This window comes from Malus domestica, chromosome 09 (genome assembly GCF_042453785.1).
Source record: "Malus domestica chromosome 09, GDT2T_hap1".
In the NCBI taxonomy this organism is placed as follows: domain Eukaryota; kingdom Viridiplantae; phylum Streptophyta; class Magnoliopsida; order Rosales; family Rosaceae; genus Malus; species Malus domestica.
Window position 1 is genome coordinate 9,202,716 of NC_091669.1, and position 19,993 is coordinate 9,222,708.

The window sequence follows — 19,993 nt, forward strand, 5'->3', positions numbered from 1 at the left end:
ACCCTACAAATGAAAATCAATGGCTGGTAGAGAGAATTACTATAGATATATGAACCAAGTCTTGAATCTCTTCAAAACTATATTTGTTTTGGGCATACAGAATGAATGATTTCACATGAAAGTAGGAACTAGACTTGGGTTCTTCAAATGTTCTCGTATGTTGTCGAGATGATAGTTGAGCCGAGTATGGTGGTGAGAGTAATTAAAAAAATGAATGCAAATGAAAAAGGGGGATATGAAGTATATGTTCAGACGTAGAAGAGTGCGACGATACATATAAGTGGGTGTGTGAGTTATTGGAGAATTAGGATTTAGATTAATGATTTTATTTTTTTCACACCACCTCTAAAAGAAAAGAAAAAAATACAGATGTTCCCCCCTAATGGAAACTATTAAATTAAAAAAAATATATTAAGGATGCATTTTTTCACCTCTACACGACTTTAGCTTTAATTAATTTTTTGCAGACGATCCCTATAGAGTGATTTAATATGAATGGTATTGATTATAAAGACGATGTTTTATGAATAGACAACGAACAATTTTGAATATAAACTCCTACTCATTCTTTAAGTATTCAAGTATTATTCTTCCTATTTAGTCTAAAAGATAAAAAATAAAACACAAAAACAATAAAGATAACAAAGCATCTTGAGGAGGAACGCCTCCTCGTTCGATGCTCATTTGTAATTTTATTTTGTTAATTTTAATAATGGTAGAATTTTTCCTTTAAACTCGATGTAGGCTATATAAAGCCGAACCAACATATATCTTTGTTTCTCTCTTGGTTTTTTTTATTTATTTTTTATTTTTTGACAAATGATAAGATAATTTACACTAAATTCATTTAATTACGAAGATCGAGAATGAACACGAAATCTTAAGTGCAAAAACAAATGTTTGTAACTAACTAAGCTATAAACCACTTGTAAGGATCTTATTATTTTGAATTTCTAGTTTTTGTCATTTCTTTTTTGCCTTGCTTGATATTGACCTCATATCCGTCTCCTAGCACTATTCTTTTTCAACTTTGTTTTTAATCATCAGCAACAAGAAGAGCAAGAACTATGATTTTACTTAACTTTCATACAAACTTTTCAAGGTGCGGTTTATTATCATGTTATTTGTTGATGCTCAAATTTAGGGGTGCAATCAATTTGGATTTCAGAGGATTTTAAAAGATTTTTTTTAAGTAACAGATTTCAATGGATTTTAATAGATTTTACAATTCTATATAGATTTTGACAGATTTGTGTGAATTTTCATTATAGATTTGTATTATCTTCTTTCATGGGTTTTTTAGGATTTTTTAGGATTTCAAAAGATTAACACCTGAAACTCTTGTCAACTATTGTTGCAGTCACCTTGTTTGTCTCTCCACATGTCCATAGTAACAATTACTGGCTTTCAGATGATAGTTGGAGACTAGTTTTCTAAAACACGTCCTACTGTTTAGGTCTCTATACATTTTGTTACATGAACTTAGAGCAATTTGCATACATTTGCATAGCCTTTTTCTTTATTTGGGGTTCAAGTAATCCATTATTTGGGGTTAATTTGTCTTATTTCAATATAATTCGCTGCTCTATACAAATCAAAATGACCAAATCACAGTACCAAATCAAAATCATCTATTAGCTGTACAAAACGAAATGAAAGAAATAAGAATCCAATTCTGTAACAGGAAATGGGTAATTTCCAAAGGAGTCAAATTCACCTTAGCAGCCAAGCAAAACTCCAAATTCCACCGGTTAGTTATTGGAAAAGCCACCAAATTAACAAATGGGTTTTTGCAGAAAAGCTTCCAGCTTTCATACAATGGGTGAAGACATTCCAATTCCTTGGCTCGCTGTCGGCACTGTCAAACAACAGATATGGTTTTCCTCAAAGCTTGGGTTTATCAGTCTCGGAGGTTTTAGCACTACGTTTGCAGACTGAGTACAACTATACAGAAGAGAAAAGCAATACCTCGAGGGATTGAGGACTTCAACCTGAGAGAGGAAGTCTAATGAATGTGAAAAGAAATACGAGAGGGGAGGTTGGATTCTTGATGGCATTGGTATTTATACAATCCACTCTCAAATCCATCAAAATTCTCTATTTATTAAAATTCTAGCAAATTTTTATTGGGATGTGTTACCTACACATCTTTTTTTACGTCTTACACATTGTTTGTTAATTTCTATCGTTGATTTTCTTCAATTAATCTGCTTCAACGATCAAAAATTAAAAAAATATGTGAAAAGTAAAAAAGAGTGTGTGGATATCACATCTCATCTTTATATTATCACTACACTTAGATTTGGTAGACATTTTTAAAAACATAATTGACTATCCATGAATTTGATTGTATTCTTTAAAATCCTCTTAAATCCTAATTTGACTACACAATGATTTCAAATTTCTTTAAAATCCTCTTTCAAAATCATAATTGACTACACTCTAATTTTAAAATTGATTAAAATCCTATCAAATCATAATTTGACTATACCCTCTTTAGTTCAAGATAGATTATATTCACACATCTTAAATTACTTCTTCTATATTTTTTAATTTTTTAATATTTTCTACCCATCACTAGCACTTGATAAATAAATATTAAAAATTAAAAAGATGTAGGAGAAATAATTTAAGGTGTGTGAATATAATCTGTCTTTGCTCAATTACCAGGATTTAAGAGAAAGGACAGACGGAGTAGAAGGGGAGGAGGAGCCACTATTTGTGGTGCAAGAAGAGGGGAGAGGAGACGAGGTTAATGTGTGCGGCAGCTCTCTCGCAAAGGGCAAGCCCTGTGCGTGAAGGGAGAGTCGAGAAAGTTCCCTACACTTTCTGGAATGCAACCATGTGTCGTATGGTTGTAAGTCCTTCCTCTGGGCATAGGAAAACATCCCGGCCCGGCGGCCCCTCCTATCTGTGAGAGAGTTTCCGGTAGCCCTAAACAATAATTTATGAGAAGAGGGAGGGAGACTTGGGTGGCTTCATTTTAGACCAAAAAATTGGAAGCTCAGAGTCTAGAGAGCATTGCCATAGTCAGATTCCTGCTATGTCTGGTGTTTTTTTGGGTTTTTATGCGAGTACAAGATACAACTATTCGATTTCTTAAACGTGAGACACGTCTTAGATTTTGAGTATGAAATTGAATTTTAGAACCGATTGTAGCGAAAAAAAATCGATCTACTTTCGTTGGATATTTTGGCTTAAATTTTTTGATTCCCAACACTCAATTAAATGATTCTAATTGTTATGGAAAAGTCTTGTTGGAAAGTGGTAAGTTGTCTTTTTTGTTGGATTAGAACTTTGTATTGAAATTGTAATACAATCGTGATATAATATGGATCCGTTGTTGGTTTCTTATGATGATTCTAATAAGAGTCATTGAGATTGATCTATTATAAATAGTAACCGTTACTCTCATAATATGTTATTGATCCAAAGACTTATTGTTAGGAAGAGTATTGATTTTTTTCAAGAGAAGAAAATGTGCACCGTTTAGAGGATGCAATGGCTTCTTCTGTTACAAATTCTGCAGGTATGTTTGTCTTTCGAATTGCAAAAACGCATTTCTAGTTTGTTGATCATGTCTGGTAGTTCTATGGCTTAATCTTTGATCTTGGTTGCGGTTAGATTAATCTTACATGTGGTATTTGAACCATAGGTTATGGCCATTGAATTCGAAGGTTATTGAAACAAATAGAGAGAAAAACATGCATGGGAAAAACTGCTGGGATTCGAACCTACTACCTGAAATCAATTTTAGGGTTCCGTTAACATAAATTAAAATTATAAAGAGACAATTAAGTTTTCAAATTGTTGATGGATTTGTAACATGAAACTTATGAACCAAGATTTAAGAGAAAGGACAAGCGGATTACGAGGAGGGAACGAGGAGTCACTATTGTTGGTGCAAGAAGTCGGGAGGAGGTTCTTGTGTGCGGCTACTCTCGCACAAAGGGCGAGCCTTGTGCGTGGAGAGAGACTTCCCTACACCTCCTGGAATGCCACCATGTCGTCCATGACCAATGATACAATGTAATTGGTTGTAAACCCTTCTTTGGGGCATGGGACCAACATGCTAGCCCGACCTATTTGTGAGAGTTTCCGGCAGCCCGAATCTAGAATTTCCGAGAAGAGGGAGGGAAAGTTGGAGGCTCTGTGTCTAGAGAGCATGTTTGGTGTACATAGAAAGATTTCCACCATTGCGGTCCAATATTACACATTCAACAATCTCACCAATACTGTTCACAATTGAGAGTTGTTAAAATTGTTTTACCGTGAGTAAAATCCACAAAGTCATGTGATGATTCAATGATTCACCAGAATAACCACCACATAACAGAAACATTTTAGTATTTCAATATCTGCATTGACGAGAATCAATGGCTAAACCGGGGAACAAGAACAAGACATGAGCATGCAAAAACCGCGGAGCAAAATTTATGTAACTTTGCCAAGTGTCAATCATCACTGAGATCACCCCACCTGACATTGTGCTTCGCAGCAAGATAATGCGGTCCTACAGGTCCTCTACTGCCATAGGGGTAGAGCTCGGGAACAATCTTCTTCTGTTCAAGCTCCTTCAACAATGGCGTGAATAGTGACCAAGCAGCATCCAGCTCGTCACTTCTAATGAACAACCTTCGTTCCCCTTCAATTGCATCTAGGAGTAGCCTCTCATATGCATCTGGTATTTCTTTTGGATACCTTCACAAAGCAGTCATACTCTTAATAATGTGTTAATTATGCAAGTGATTATCATGCAGAAAAGTTAATGAATTAGGGAAAAAACTTTTACTAGTATGAGCATCCCCATTTGGTTAAGTGTTTACTAAAGTTTAGTGGAGATTTAAGACAATTTCGTACAGCCTAATGCCTACAAGAGTATTGTACCTTGATCGGTAAAGCAAATTCAGGTCACTTCGATCCAGTCTCATGCCAAGACCAGGGACTTTGTTGTTGATCTTCAGATATATGGCTTCATCAGGTTGTACACGAAGCACAAGCTCATTTGTAGCCTTATCTAAATCGGTTCCAAAGTTCCTCTTATACAAGTTTCCCGGAACATGTCTGAATTGGACTCTGATCTCTGCTCTGGTTAAGTAATCATGGCGAAAAAATAAGGTTGTTCAACTATTTGCATCTCACAATATGAGGGAATACAAAAATAAATGATCCTTAGGGAGACTAGACATTTCGACATACCGCTTAGTATGGAGAGCCTTTCCTGCTTTCATCAAGAAAGGAACTCCATCCCATCTGGCATTGTCAATAAAGAGAGCTGCTGCGGCAAATGTAGGGGTGAGACTGTCTTTTGGCACAGTTGGGTCGTCTATATAAGCAGGATACAATTTACTGCCCTTGCTGTGACCCTTGTATTGACCAATGACTACGTCTTCAAGCAGCAGTGGCCTCATTGACCGTAGAACCTTAACCTGAGTTCAGATCATCTCCCCCAATCAAATATATCATGATCAACTCAAAGGTGAGAACATTAAGGTAGGATCTCCATAACATTCTGGGATAGAATTTCTTAAAAAACAGAATTTTGACATAAATGAGATCGGAAACAGAGAAATTTACCTTTTCGTTCCTAATGTCTTCAGCATCTAGGCTGACTGGTGTTTCCATAGCAAACAGTGCTAATATTTGCAGAAGATGGTTTTGCATTATGTCCCGTATGATCCCATACTTGTCAAAATATCTGGAAACGAGGGTAATCACGGTCAGGTGATTGAATAATTTAATGCCATACAACATTGTAGACGAAGAAACTCACCCTCCTCTTCCCTCTGTGCCAAAATCTTCAGAAAAGATGAGTTGCACATTACGAATGTAGTTACGAGACCAGACAGGCTCAAAAACAAGATTTGAGAAGCGAAGCACTGATAGATTCTCGACAAGTTCCTTGCCCAAGTAATGGTCAATCCTGAAAAGTATTACTTAGAAGCTCAAACTTCGTTCATTAAAATCAAATAAATCTGAGTATTCATAAAGCATGAGATTTATTCACCTAAATATTTGGTCTTCAGCAAGGTATTGCTTTAAACATTTGGTTAGCTCCGCAGATGATTCCGAATCACGACCGAATGGCTTTTCAACAATTACCCTCGTCCACCCATTTGCTGAAGAAGCTTTAACGCTAGCACATCTGACCACATCCACAAATATGTTTGGAGGTATTGATAAGTAAAACAACCTATTTGACTTGCTTCCGGCCTGCAAATGAGCACCATCCAAGATATCAAGCCGTTTGTAAGAAAATGTTAGTTATTGTCATTGTACATCAATATCTGTCAGAAAGATGGTTGTTCATGCCATCCACCAGACCACCATTATATATATGTATATATATTCAGATTAGTATTTCATCTAGGAGTTCCTTGTCAGAGGTCGGTTCTCGGATATAAACTTTTATTGATAGTCTTAATAGATTTGAAATCTATTTAAAGACAATTAATCTGTACATTCAAATAATAATAAGGTTTCCTGCAAGATTTAATTTTCCGCCATCTGTCTTAAATCCCAATTTACATCAACTTATCTAGTATTCGATGAGTTTTCTGCATGTACAAAAGTAGCTCATATTAAACATACAAGAGAAAAAGATCTAGTACGCATTACCTCCTTCTCAATCATCTTGCTGTCCAATTCTGCGAAATCTTCCTCGGAATTATATTGACCAGCATGGTAGAAGCATCTTTTCAAGAACTGATCCATTTTGTCCTCACAATTTTCCCTGCGAGTCATTTATGCACGCCAATTTGTAGATAACACAAAGAATTCATGTAACCGTCTGTTCACCGTTGCTTAGCAAGACAACATACCTCTTATCTATCCTGCAAGTCAAGGTTCTGCTAATCATGTTCCTTAGCTCTTCATCAGTCATTTGAGTTCGAGCATAACCAAACACCATGAAATTCTACACAAAGATATAAGCATATAGAACGTAGTTAGCCATTTATTTGGTACGAACACCAAGTGAAAACTGATGACATGATGAAGACTGTAACCTCAGGTAGACAATCTTCATAATAAAGAGCGAAAAGCGCTGGAAATATCTTCTTCTTTGCAAGGTCTCCAGAAGCACCAACAACAGTTATGCTTAAATTAGATGCTACATTTTCTGAATCCGAGATGGGAAAGGATTTGCCACGAGGCTCGGTATATTCTTGTCCCAGAGTATTTCCAGCTGAACAAATTCCAAATACCAATTTTACATTGAGCAGTAATAAACCCAACAAAGAAAATTAACCTAGTAAATGAAAGCACAACAGATCGCAGACAGCTAAATGGAGCACCAAGATGAAAAATATGTGGATTCGAAATCCGAAAAACACTATAACTTCCAAAGCAAGTTACTTTGCAGTCACTAATTGTAGTTTTTATTGCTAAAATTGTATCTATACGCATTCAATCCAGGTTAAGTAGAACTCTAGAAGAATGATTTCCAGTTGTCAAAAGTGCTTTTCTGAAACTGGTCAAAAAAAGCATCATACATAATTGAAATTAGATATTGTCTGTCAATAAAGAATGTTTCTTGTGGTTTAATCACAATCCTAAACAATCAATCAATCAAAATATAATATTTTGAAAATTCACACTTTGGAAGCAAATCAAGCAAATAAACAAACTTTTTACTCAAACAATTAAACAAAGGGCCAAAAGGAGTAGCAAAAAATCAACAGAAAACCAAGAAACGAACCGGCATTGAAAGACACAGCATTGAGCGGATGCCCATTTGAGGATTTGAGCTGAAAGTGCTTTCTGGCGAGGATTCTGAGGGGAATCTGAGAAACCCATCTGGAGGAATGGGATTCTCTGAGCAAAGTGATGAACTTTATGAAGTGAGGTGTCTGGTTTTTGAATGAAGAGGGAGGGAATGAGGCTGAAGAAGATGAACAGGTACTCAGGTGAGTTGCCATGCAATAGGGGAAGAGATGAAGCTCAAAAAATTTGAGGAATAATTTCAGAGGAGTATTTATAACTTACCTTTTGAGATAATGTTTTGTTAAATGAGTGATATCCGTGCACACTTGGTTGGTTCAGAAAATCTCACATATCAGATCCATGCTTTGTTTACTTGGTTAGCAAAAGTATATAATATTATTTTGCACTTCTTGGTGAGAGAACATATTGGGATTATTAATATTAACCACTCTCCAAAGAGTTAGCAAATTTTTATTCAAAAGTGTTAGTTGTTAGTTTCATTGGAGATTGGCTAGAGATGCATGCATTTGATTAGAGTGGTCCTATCACACACCCATTTTTACTTCTCATACATTAATTTTTAGCCGTCTAATCAAATGAATTGAAAATGATCGAGGTACAAAAATTAATAAAAGTATGTGAAAAATAAAAAGATATGTGTGAGTAGCACCACCCTTAATATGCACAAGACAACAAGCTATAGAAAGTGGAATGAGCAAACGGAGTGACCCACTTTGTCTAAACTATATTTTGTAAACCATATAATGTGATTGTTGATGATTTGATTACTATTTAAGTATTAGTTAACGTATTTATTTTCTATTGATGGCAAATCATATGATCTGCAAAGATGATCTATGAAGTGCAGCTTAAAAAATAGATAATTAGGATCGTTAAAACTCAATCTGAAGTGAGTTCCATAGATAATCTCCTTTTTTTTTGAAGAAAATGGAGATCTATCCCCTTAATAATGAAAATGAAACTTGTCTTAAAATTTTAGGATCATTAAAATTCAATGTGAAGTGAGTTTCGCAACCAATCTTTATTTTTTGAAGAAAATGGAGATCTATCCCCTTTACAATGAAAATGAAACTTGTCCAAAAAATGGGCCAACTCTTAAATGCTTAGACATCAAGGATTGTTGACCCCATTTTGGAAGTGACATATTTGGCCCATCCCTGGCCTCAGCCCCACACAAAGCCCATCCCTAACCAGCCTATAAGTTTGAATTTGTTCTTACACAGTTAGGATTAGGATAATGTTAAGGAGATTAAATTTGTAAATATAATTTACAAATTAAATGATATGTCATTAATAAGAATGAACATTTTTATCAACGCTTAAGTAATAAACTAATCATCAACTTCCATGTCTTTTAGTTTCTCTATTTTTATTAATTAATTTAATCTCTCTAGCATTATTATTACCAGAAAAATGGGTTTAACACATGGCAAATCCAAGTCATCACAATGTGAACACTCATTTGTGGTCAACAAACCTCCAGGCTCCGGACTGTCTTCACACGGAAGATTCAATTCAACCACTCCAAATTACTAATCTCGAAAACAATAATTGAATAAACCATACGGTTTTGGAGGTCAACCTTAATATCTAAGTCAATCCTAAAATAATTAGACATCCAAAATGATTAAGGATTTAGAATTTCTTTGTAGCACAATACGTTACATTTTTTTCATTATAAATGAATATTTTAATGTTTTGAATTTGTCTAGTTTTACAAGGATGATTTATAAATAATATTTTAAAAGATAGACGGTTCGGATTATCAAAATACATTACGGAGTGAGTTCCCACAAAAACACGTGTAAAATGTTGTGTAAAAAAAATGATGTCACGAATCCGCATTTTTAATAATAACTTTGAATTGGTCGAGTAGTCCATTAACATTATTTTTCTTAGTGGAATTTCAACAACGATTTTAATATTCCATCAAACATTAAAGTTCTTCCAAAAGAGCATAAAATGTTTTGAATGCTTTGGATTAAGGAATGGTTTCATAATTTCTTACCTTTGAGATAATTATTTACTTTCATTGCATGCATGCCTAACCATATGCCGAAATTGAAGATATGCAATCTTGAACCAAGCTAAAACTTCAATCTCCGGTCATTTAGTATTACGGTCTAGTGATATTCTTTTTTCTTTGTAAGTGAGAGATTTTAGGTTCGGTTCTCACCAAATATGAATTTGAACTATATTATTACTAGCTCATTGTAAGGCTAAGTCTACCCCCTCTACTTAATATAGATAAATATCATTTGTTAAAAAAAACAAACTTGAATGTCCCATCCTCAAAATTAACCCTTGAAATTACTAGTCATCTACTTAGGCCATCTCCAACCGAAGGGTTTAGAGAGCCAGAGTGTCGAAAATAGTCTGAAAACCGTCTCTAACCGAGGGTTAGATCAGAGGGCTCGTGGGCCCCATGGAATCTGAAAGGTCCAAAGGGCTGGCCCAATCCAGCCAGCCAGACCGGGGCTGGCAAAAAATTCAAAAAATCCTGTCAGATATAACTGACAGGAATTCTTAAACAAAAATTTGATTCCAATGGCTAGCTGACTAGCTGTTGCATTCATTTTTTTTTAAATTTTTTTATAATGAATTTAAACCTTTTTTTCCTATAAATACCTAAGTCATTCCTACACCATTTCTCACATAATTTTCACCATTCCATGCTATCTCACTTCATTCTATTTTTTTTCCTATAACTTCTATTTTACAAAATTTGTTTCATATTTTTTTTGAAATTCCATTTTTTTCCTATAACTTCTATTTTACAAAATATGTTTCATATTTTTTTGAAATTCCATTTTTTTCCTATAACTTCGATTTTACAAAATTTGTTTCATATTTTTTTTTAAATTCCATTTTTTTCCTATAACTTCTATTTTACAAAATTTGTATCATATTTTTTTTTTACAAAACTTTACATAATTTGTTTCACTTAGAGGTTGGATTTGAATTTAAGTTGTAGTTTTTAAATAATAAATTATGTTTGGCCCTATGACCATTTGACTCTCGGTTGGAGTCGGTTTTTTGTGACAGGGCTAAAACGAGCCCTATGGCCATTGGACTCTCTGTTGGAGATGGAGGCAAATATGGCCATGTATTGTTCATTAAAATATCAATTTCTTGGAGGGCCAGATAGCTAAAACGAGCCCTCTGGCCAGCCCTCGGTTGGAGATGATCTTAATTTCTTGGAAAGCCATAGAGCTAAAACGAGCCATCTGGTCAGCCCTCGGTTGGAGATGACCTTAATTTCTTGAAAAGCCATAGAGCTAAAACAAGCCATTTGATTAGCCCTCGGTTGAAGATGACCTTACCCACAAAATGTTAAATTAAACCAACTGATCAAATTCAACCATCTTTTAGTCAGAACTTTTACTTTACGTGGGAAAAAACTTTTTAACGACCTTTTCAATTGTGTGGCACCAATAGAGAAAGTCACCACCTCAAATGATGTATCCTTTAAAGTGAAAATTCCAAGATCAAATTAAATTTTTTTCGCCTTCACAAGGCAAATTTGGATGATATAGTTTTGCTGTCACGATAACATTTTGTGCTAATAATACAAGAACATACATTACATATTATTATATTATTAGCACGAAGCGTCACCGTAATAGTGTATTTACATCGTCAAAATTTCTTTCCTTAATGAGATAAGTAATAAGACTGCTAAAAGAACCACCATAAAATTTCAATTTTTGTTTTTGGAAAGACCATTGACTTAGTCTTGGTCATCAAAATTAAATATTAAAATGGTAGTTGACTGACATAGGGTCTATATCTGTGAAGGGCACCACTGCAAATTTGCAAAATATCAAAATAAGTTCACACACCAAAAGGTTATTATATTCGAAAGAGATTCTCTCCTGAGATCTTCAATTATGATCATCGGATTAAGTGATCTGAATTTTTTAAATTTCATCCAACGATCTACTTGTTTTGATTTCTTAAAAGGTGTAATAATTTTTTACTGTTAGATGAAATTTTAAAGGTTCGAATCATTTAATCCAGTAACTTTGGTGAAAGAGATATTTCCGGAGATATCCCTTTCCTTTATATTCACAACTCTACACTTATATAAAGCACCCAAAAGCTTCCTTGTCAAGTGCAAAACCAAAAGCTCTCTACTCACTCTCTGTTCACTGCTATCTGATTTGATCACATTTGTCCACCATCTCATCGCGATTTCGGAAAACCCTTCGAGCAATTTCTCCGAAATCCATGGATTCTATCAAGATTTCAAGCATCCAATCTGCAGGCCAATTCAAATTCAACCAATCCCACAAAGTGATCAAGTTTTTACTCTCGGTCTCAGTGTTTTCAGTCTTGCTCTCTTACTCTTCTTTGATCTCCTTCTTTCTCGACTCCTTCAATTCCTTCACATTTTCTATAAATTTCGATAAGAACTACATGTTTTTACTTTGCAATGGGCTCTTGGTGTTCATTGTGAAGAACTCCGGTCTCATTGGAACTTCTCCACCAGGAAGTTCCAATCTCACCAATGAAGAAAACGATCTCAAGAGTGTCGAAAGCCGGCAAAAAACAGTTGAATTGGCAGAAACCAAGGCAACAAAATCTCCAAAAGCAAAGGAAGAAGTTGTCAACGTCGAAATCGAGCAAGTGAAAGCAAGAGCGGATGAAATATTGGTGTCAGTGGAAGAAGAAAAACGGGTTTTGATTGCTGCTGAGGAGGAAAATGAATACTGCAGAAACAACTCTCTTGTGGTGGACGATCATGATTTGTATGAAGAGGAAGGGGTTGAAGTGCTGAGTGCAGAGGAGTTGAACAAGAAGTGTGATGATTTCATTAGGAGAGTGAAGGAAGGAATTAAACTTGAAGTCCAACAGTCAATCATGTTTTGATGTTTCCAGTGAGATCATAAGAGCTAACAGCCTAGTTTTATTAATTGTAAAAGACTACTTTTATTTTTACTTGATGAATTTTGGGGGTATTGTTTCTTCTGTATTATCGTTTGAATTCTGTTGAAACCATAACGTGGGTCCAGTGAAATACAAAATGCCATGCCCCGGCTAAACAAGATAAAATTATTTGTACCATATTTACTTTTCACATTAGATACAGAGATGTGACAAGTTTATATAAGTATGTTAAGTGAATCAGAAGATTGTGGTTCAGTGGGAGAAATGTCGTGGAAATAAAGTTATTTGTATCACATTTGCTGATATAAAGATGCGACGTGCTTACTTAAGTATGTCAATTTGATACATATTGTTTTGCCTAGCTGTTTCTCTGGCTGCTTAATCGTCTTTAGTGTATATATTTGTCTATCTTTCCATATATAAGATGATACTTCACATAACGAAGAATTTTAGCTTAATATACATTGTTAACCTATTTCTGTAACACCTTTAAGTTAAGGGCATAATAATTATCTAACAAACTTCACCTCTAATAATAAATGGCTGATCCGCAAAATGTTCCACATCAAACAAATGGTTGGAGATTGGATAAGGACTTGGAAAAGTATTCACATCCCAGTCCACGTCCACGTTCTTAGTTGAAGATTGCAACAAGTAACCAAAAGTCATGAATCAGTAGGAAAAATTCTTCGTATAAATCCAAGGACTTCAATTAGTTGCAAGGACAGGCCCAAATTTGCATTTAGAAAAAAACCAAATATAATAAAATATCCTTGATTTCAATTTTTTTCCATTGAATTTAATTTCGTGTAATTTAATTTTAATTTAATTTTATGGATATGTTTGATTCTTGCTCTTGCTTTATGTTTTTGCAATGTTTATCCCCAGCTTCGGGAGAGATTTTTCAATGTGACCGTGTTTGGACCCGAATTTACACTATCGGACCGAACAATCAAGGTCGTTGAATGAATGGGGTCTAAACCGTTGGATTTCATATTTTTCTAGATATTACTATTGGATTTTCGTAGTAATTATCTTAAGTATATTTTTGGAAGTAAAGGAGATCAATGTCAGTTCAAATTGTTATGCGACTGGTTTGAGAGCCAACGTGGTGGGTTAAAAGATTATCTTCCATGCACTTATGGAGATAAAGATGGTGAAAAAGGATAAGGGCCAAATTTGCTCGAAACCGAATATGCGTGCAAATTACCTCGGTAATGATGGTATCTGATGAGTACCAAAAGATAAGGAATGGCGGGGTGATCAGATGAGATAGATAAAGAATATTCCTTGTGTGTTTCTATTTGATCAAAACTAGAATTGCAAATTGAATTTGTGTCAAGTAGATAAAGATGAGAAAGGATGGAATTGCATGCAACGTGTGGGGTCAAGGTTAAGGCGATGCAATTCCATTGGTGCATGGTTGCACGGTTCTAGCAAGAAGGTCACGAAAAAATTTGGGTCACGATTGACTTGCACAAAAATCGTGTGCGCGCCAGAATGCGTGAAACGTGAATTACGTGAGCACGACCCTATAAATACATGAGGCTGTGGAATGTTAAAAGGGACCTCCAATTCAACACACAATTGCACTGCGCAAACTCTCTCAACAACTTTGAGATTTTTTATTTTCTCTTTTCGCTGACACATCTTCCGTTGGCATCAACAGCACTGTGAAAGCAACCGGTGATATCTTAAGTCGGCATGTATAGCTCTGTCACCGTAGAATCAGCCGATCTCGCAGCATCTTCCGTTGGCATCAACAACACTGCGGCGATGACGGTTGATTACCTATCCAAGTCTCGGTCGAGAATGATTTCTGAATCCTTATTGGTCGAGGTCATCTCATCAGCCTTCTCGACGAAGTGAGGTGTTACAAGTTATTACATTCTGCACATTGAAAGCCGAATTTGATATTGAACTTCGTAAGAATAGTAACCTTGTCTTCAGGTTCGAGAGCCCAAGAGGCCGAGACGTGTTCCTTTCTCGGCCGCAATCGCAAGACGCAGAAGTCAGACGCGCACCCAACATCAACAAATTTACTCTTCGGCCGAGCTCGGCCGACGAGTTGGCACGCCCCGCATTCACTGAAGGACGTAGTTAGCTTATAGATTACTCGGCCTGCGCGCCACGTAGGCTTGGTAGTTTTTAGAGTCAACATTTTGGCACGCCCAGTGGGACCCAGTGCTAAAACTACGAAGTTCACATGATCTATCTCGATTAGGCTTCATGGGAAGAGTGTCATCTCCTATTAAAGAAGCAAAAACAACTCCTCGAGAGTTTGGGAAGAATTTCTGAAAGGCAAAAGGCTGGGGGGCAAATTTCTGCTCCGGCCACAACCAATATTCGGCCTAAGAAAATTGTTAATTTGGTTGAAGAACAAAGGCCACCTATTTTGTTGGTCGAGACCGAAAGTGTGGTAGGCCTAGAAGAAAATGTTCAAATTTATGAGCCACAAATTGACTCAGAAAATGATTCGTTAGAGGAGCGCTCCAATGACGAATAAGGTCGCAACATTGGCTTAGCCCAAGAAACCACGACAATTGATATGATTATTGGCAATAAATCCGATATGGAGAAACCTCGTTCGGCTAAGATGTTTGAATTAAAAGCCGAAATTATTATGCCCGGGGGGCATAGTAATTGTTCAATACATTTGGCAGCCGATGATAAAAAATATTTCGCCGAGTCAAAAGTATTTGGAGATGATTCTTTATTCGGCCTAGAGCAAAATCAATTTCAAAATTTTGTTATTACAAGATCTCGACTTGGACTAAAGCATCGTTGGCCTCCTCCTGACTATGGTTCGGCTATTTTTATTTTCATTTAGAAAAAAATAAAATAAAATAAAATTCTGGCCGAATAGTTATACACCCAATTCCCCTCGGCCTGCTTTACAAAATTATATAACCATACATACCGAGCTCGGCGGGGTGTATTGTTGCCGAGTATGGTCTTTTCTCTCAGCCTAGTTTTCTCGGTGGCCCAACCAAGTCATCCACCAATTATGGGATGGTCGAGGTGGTCTATTAAGGTGCTTGAAGTCGGCGACTCCGAGGAGCAAATCAGTTTCCTTAACCATTCGGCTTACGAACCGAAGCTCAAGGAAACTGGGGGGGGCAATGTTTGGACCCTATTTTACACTATCGGCCCGAACAATCAAGGTCGTTGAATGAATGGGTTCTAAACCGTTGGATTTCATATTTTTCTAGATATTACTATTGGATTTTCGTAGTAATTATCTTAAGTATATTTTTGGAAGCAAAGGAAATCAATGTCAGTTCAAATTGCTATGCGACTGGTTTGAGAGCCAACGTGGTGGGTTAAAAGATTATCTTCCATGCACTTATGGAGATAAAGATGGTGAAAAAGGATAAGGGCCAAATTTGCTCGAAACCGAATATGCGTGCAAATTACCTCGGTAATGATGGTATCTGATGAGTACCAAAAGATAAGGAATGGTGGGGTGATCAGATGGGATAGATAAAGAATATTCCTTGTGTGTTTCTATTTGATCAAAACTAGAATTGCAAATTGAATTTGTGTCAAGTAGATAAAGATGAGAAAGGATGGAATTGCATGCAACGTGTGGGGTCAAGGTTAAGGCGATGCAATTCCATTGGTGCATGGTTGCACGGTTCTAGCAAGAAGGTCACGAAAAAATTTGGGTCACGATTGACTTGCACAAAAATCGTGTGCGTGCCAGAATGCGTGAAACGTGAATTACGTGAGCACGACCCTATAAATACATAAGGCTGTGGAATGTTAAAAGGGACCTCCAATTCAACACACAACTGCCCTGCGCAAACTCTCTCAATAACTTTGAGATTTTTTATTTTCTCTTTTCGCTGACACATCTTCCGTTGGCATCAACAGCACTGTGAAAGCAACCGGTGATATCTTAAGTCGACATAGATAGCTCTGTCACCATAGAATCAGCTGATCTCGCAGCATCTTCCGTTTGCATCAACAACACTGCGGCGAGGATGGTTGATTACCTATCCAAGTCTCGGTCGAGAAGGATTTCTGAATCCTTATTGGTCGAGGTCATCTTATCAGCCTTCTCGGCGAAGTGAGGTGTTACAAGTTATTACATTTTGCACATTGAAAGCCGAATTTGATATTGAACTTCGTAAGAATAGTAACCTTGTCTTCAGGTTCGAGAGCCCAAGAGGCCAAGACGTGTTCCTTTCTCGGCCGCAATCGCAAGATGCAGAAGTTAGACGCGCACCCAACATCAACAAATTTACTCTTCGGCCGAGCTCGGCCGACGAGTTGGCACGCCCCGCATTCACCGAAGGGGGTAGTTAGCTTATAGATTACTCGGCCTGCGCGCCACGTAGGCTTGGTAGTTTTTAGGGTCAACAGACCGATACACGGGGTGATACACTACATGTCATTATACAAATGGTTGGATATGTATGCTAAAAAATTAATAACTTAAAAAATAAAATTTCTCACCACTTCAATTAAAACACGTGGTGTACTACTTGTGTTTTTATCACAATTAAAAATTTCTACAGCTGTGGAGAAGATACCAAGCAATTGCGCACTTGACTCTTGGTTTCCAGGTCTTTCAGAACAAGACAATTACTCCCGAACAAATTGTCCAATTCGTGCAAGGCTTCAAATTTGTCTGATCATACCTTAAATAAGACGCAGTCTACCAGTCCATAATGTGTATGTAAGACATGGATGTATGTGCTGTGCTTCGTCAAGCTACTAGAAACTCTCTTCGTCATTAGGTTGTCGCGTTATCAATAGTTCGTTATTTTAATCAGACAATATGGTCCAAAATGACACATTCTAACTCGAATATTCAAATGAATACCGAAATCGAAGTATGGTGGCGAACACTTGAAAAGTGACAAAACCATAATATGCTAATAATTTAAATCTAAATATATGTCTTTAAACAAAACACTATTTTATAAATTCATATTCTAAATTCAAGTCTAAATTAAATATATGTCCGACAACGCAAGTCTGACAATAAAACATTATGTTATAATTCTATACTCCAAATTAAGATCTAAATATATGTTCGACAACATACATCCGATAATACAACACCACTTTAATAATCCATAATCCAAATTTAAATGGAGAATTAATCATGTTTTGTGCCCTCCATCGAAACCTTGATGCTACAATCTTTATAAACTTTAGTTGCATGTGTACATGATGAGCTGTCCAGTTATGTCCATGGTTGGAACAAGGTGTGCATATTTTCTATACTTTTTGGTGTTGATTTAGCAGGCACAAACTGACCATCCGACAAAGCTTAGAGATCTTGACATCTTAACGAGCTTAATTAAGTGCCTAATGCGATGCACAACATTCTCATAAGGTGAGCATACAAGTCACAAGAAACAGACACAAACTGCACCACCAACTAACTATGCATCACCATTTACTAACATGATATCTATTTCATCAAAATCGTCTTATTCTTGTCTGATTTTCTCGTCATGTGATGTTATCGTCAAAGAAAATTGTAGTAATGATCCCTCAATTTTAACCTATTTAAAGCAATGATCTCTTAACTAAAAATACATGACCATTTATCATTTAATTAACTCATCAAAACATACAATTATGTTCTTTTCGTCAACTCTGTTAGAATTCCGTCAAAATGAGTCATATTGGAAGGACCATTGTTACAATTGGGTTAAAGTTGAGGGGCCATTTCTCCAATTGGGTTAAAGTTGAGGGACTATTGCTACAATTTTTTTCATTTGGGTTTTCATATTTGCTCTTTGATCATTCTCACATGTGTGACCAGTGACTCATTTTGACAGAAGTTTTAACGTATTTGAAGAAAAGGACCATATTTGTACGTTTTGATAAGCTAAGAGATCAATGGTAACGGATTTAGTTGAGAGGCAATACTCCAATTGGGTCAAAACTTAAGGACCATTGTTACATTTTCCTCTTACCATCACACACAATATTAATGAGGTCTATTTCTCATGTCACCTAATATTACCGTCAACACAATATATAATTTCATTATGACCCACATTTCCCCTTTTGAATTGAGAAACAAAAATGATGGGAATCAGAAAAGGATGAAAAAAAGGGCAGAGGGAGCATAATGAGAGTGAAATAGACTTGGCACTCGACTTGGTTTCCTTTGAGGCAAGCACTCACAAATATTGCAATTAAACACAACGGTGGAGTGGGAGACATTAAACACGACAACCCCAATCAGACGTTTTCTTGTGTGGCTTCATACAAAATAATGCCATGGCCACATGATTAGTTAGTTTAGTACTATAACGTCTTCACTCAGACTCAAGGACGTCTCGTGTTTGAATCACACGGATAAAAAAAAAAAAAAAAAAATATATATATATATATATATATATATAATATTATGAATTCGATATTAAAACATAATTCATTAGAACTTACCCAATGACTTAATATACATTGTAATAGTACTTTTTTAAATATCCTATCGTTTATGAAAAAATTAAAACTACAAATTTGAAATTTTCATTGACTTGGTAGTCCAGTCCAATGAACAAAGATCCTTTCCGGATCTTTGTGTCCAAAGCTTAAGGAGCATGTGATCCGAGTTGTTGAAGAGAGAAATGAGTCTGAACCCTTAATTTATGTGACGTGAGCCAGTAGAAATGACTAATTAGGACCGTAAAGAAGACATTGAATTGTTGAAAGTATTGCCTTGTCGTTTGGCAACGAAGGACATTGAACTTTATACAAGGACCTAGAGAGACTTTCAAAATTTTAGTGACCCCATTCTGCAAGAATGTGTGATGAGAAAGTCTTTGTTCATATGCCGTGGTCAGTGGTGTGTTTGAAACTAATGATGTAACCTGCTGAAGCTTTAATTGAAGAATATTTACAAAGAAGCAGCATTTTTTTACCATCATCGAATTTTTTTTTTACACGGCGTCTGTTTTTTATTTTCATTAATATTAATATCGTATGTTCTATAAAAGACATATCAACATTTCATTCATTTTTTAATAAAAAACTGACGTCCGTTTCATAGCAATACACATTCCGACAATACATGATTCAAAAGTAGACGGAAACTGCATTTAAGTAGGATATCAAGACAACATCAAAATTTTGAGGAAATTAGAAACGTCGCGTCTGCAATCCGGCTATCAAGTCACTGTCAATGCAGAACATTAAATTGAGGTCGGTGAACTCCATTTGTCCCGATATACATTGGAAGGTGACCTATCTTAGAACGCACCTTACAATTTACATTATTTCCCGATAAGAAACTGATTTCTTTCAGCACGCCATTTTCGTTCCCTGCACTCCTATTTTTATTTATGATCATTTGATTAATTGATTTAGAGGAGGATCGAGAGATATAAATAAATATGCGTGTGCAGAA

General features: G+C 36.0%; 2 protein-coding genes across 2 annotated transcripts; one reads left to right on the top strand and one right to left on the bottom strand.

Annotated features, from left to right (window-relative positions):
* Positions 1–4,157: 4,157 nt before the first annotated feature.
* On the bottom strand, positions 4,158–8,023 carry LOC103429189 (glucose-6-phosphate 1-dehydrogenase, chloroplastic-like). Its single transcript, XM_008367329.4, has 10 exons — positions 7,700–8,023; positions 7,008–7,186; positions 6,822–6,916; positions 6,619–6,733; positions 6,008–6,213; positions 5,774–5,923; positions 5,578–5,698; positions 5,200–5,429; positions 4,888–5,088; positions 4,158–4,701 (listed from the first exon to the last, which is right to left on the bottom strand). The coding sequence occupies exons 1-10, from the start codon at positions 7,917–7,919 to the stop codon at positions 4,455–4,457; spliced, it is 1,764 nt and encodes a 587-aa protein (XP_008365551.1). The 5' UTR covers positions 7,920–8,023; the 3' UTR covers positions 4,158–4,454.
* Positions 8,024–11,955: 3,932 nt separating this feature from the next.
* Positions 11,956–12,597, top strand: LOC103443059 (uncharacterized). The gene has a single exon (XM_008381846.3). It carries the CDS (start codon positions 11,956–11,958, stop codon positions 12,595–12,597), a length of 642 nt encoding a protein of 213 aa, XP_008380068.3.
* The last annotated feature ends 7,396 nt before the right edge of the window (positions 12,598–19,993 follow it).

What these genes read in the sequence shown, in the direction of transcription:
- LOC103443059 (XM_008381846.3), top strand. Translation starts at nt 11,956, where the DNA reads ATGGATTCTATCAAGATTTCAAGCATCCAATCTGCAGGCCAATTCAAA.
- LOC103429189 (XM_008367329.4), bottom strand. Translation starts at nt 7,919, where the DNA reads ATGGCAACTCACCTGAGTACCTGTTCATCTTCTTCAGCCTCATTCCCT. An exon ending in TGCTGTGTCTTTCAATGCCG is followed by an intron (nt 7,187 to 7,699) that starts GTTCGTTTCTTG and finishes GAATTTGTTCAG; the next exon opens with CTGGAAATACTCTGGGACAA. An exon ending in GCAAGATGATTGAGAAGGAG is followed by an intron (nt 6,214 to 6,618) that starts GTAATGCGTACT and finishes GCTCATTTGCAG; the next exon opens with GCCGGAAGCAAGTCAAATAG.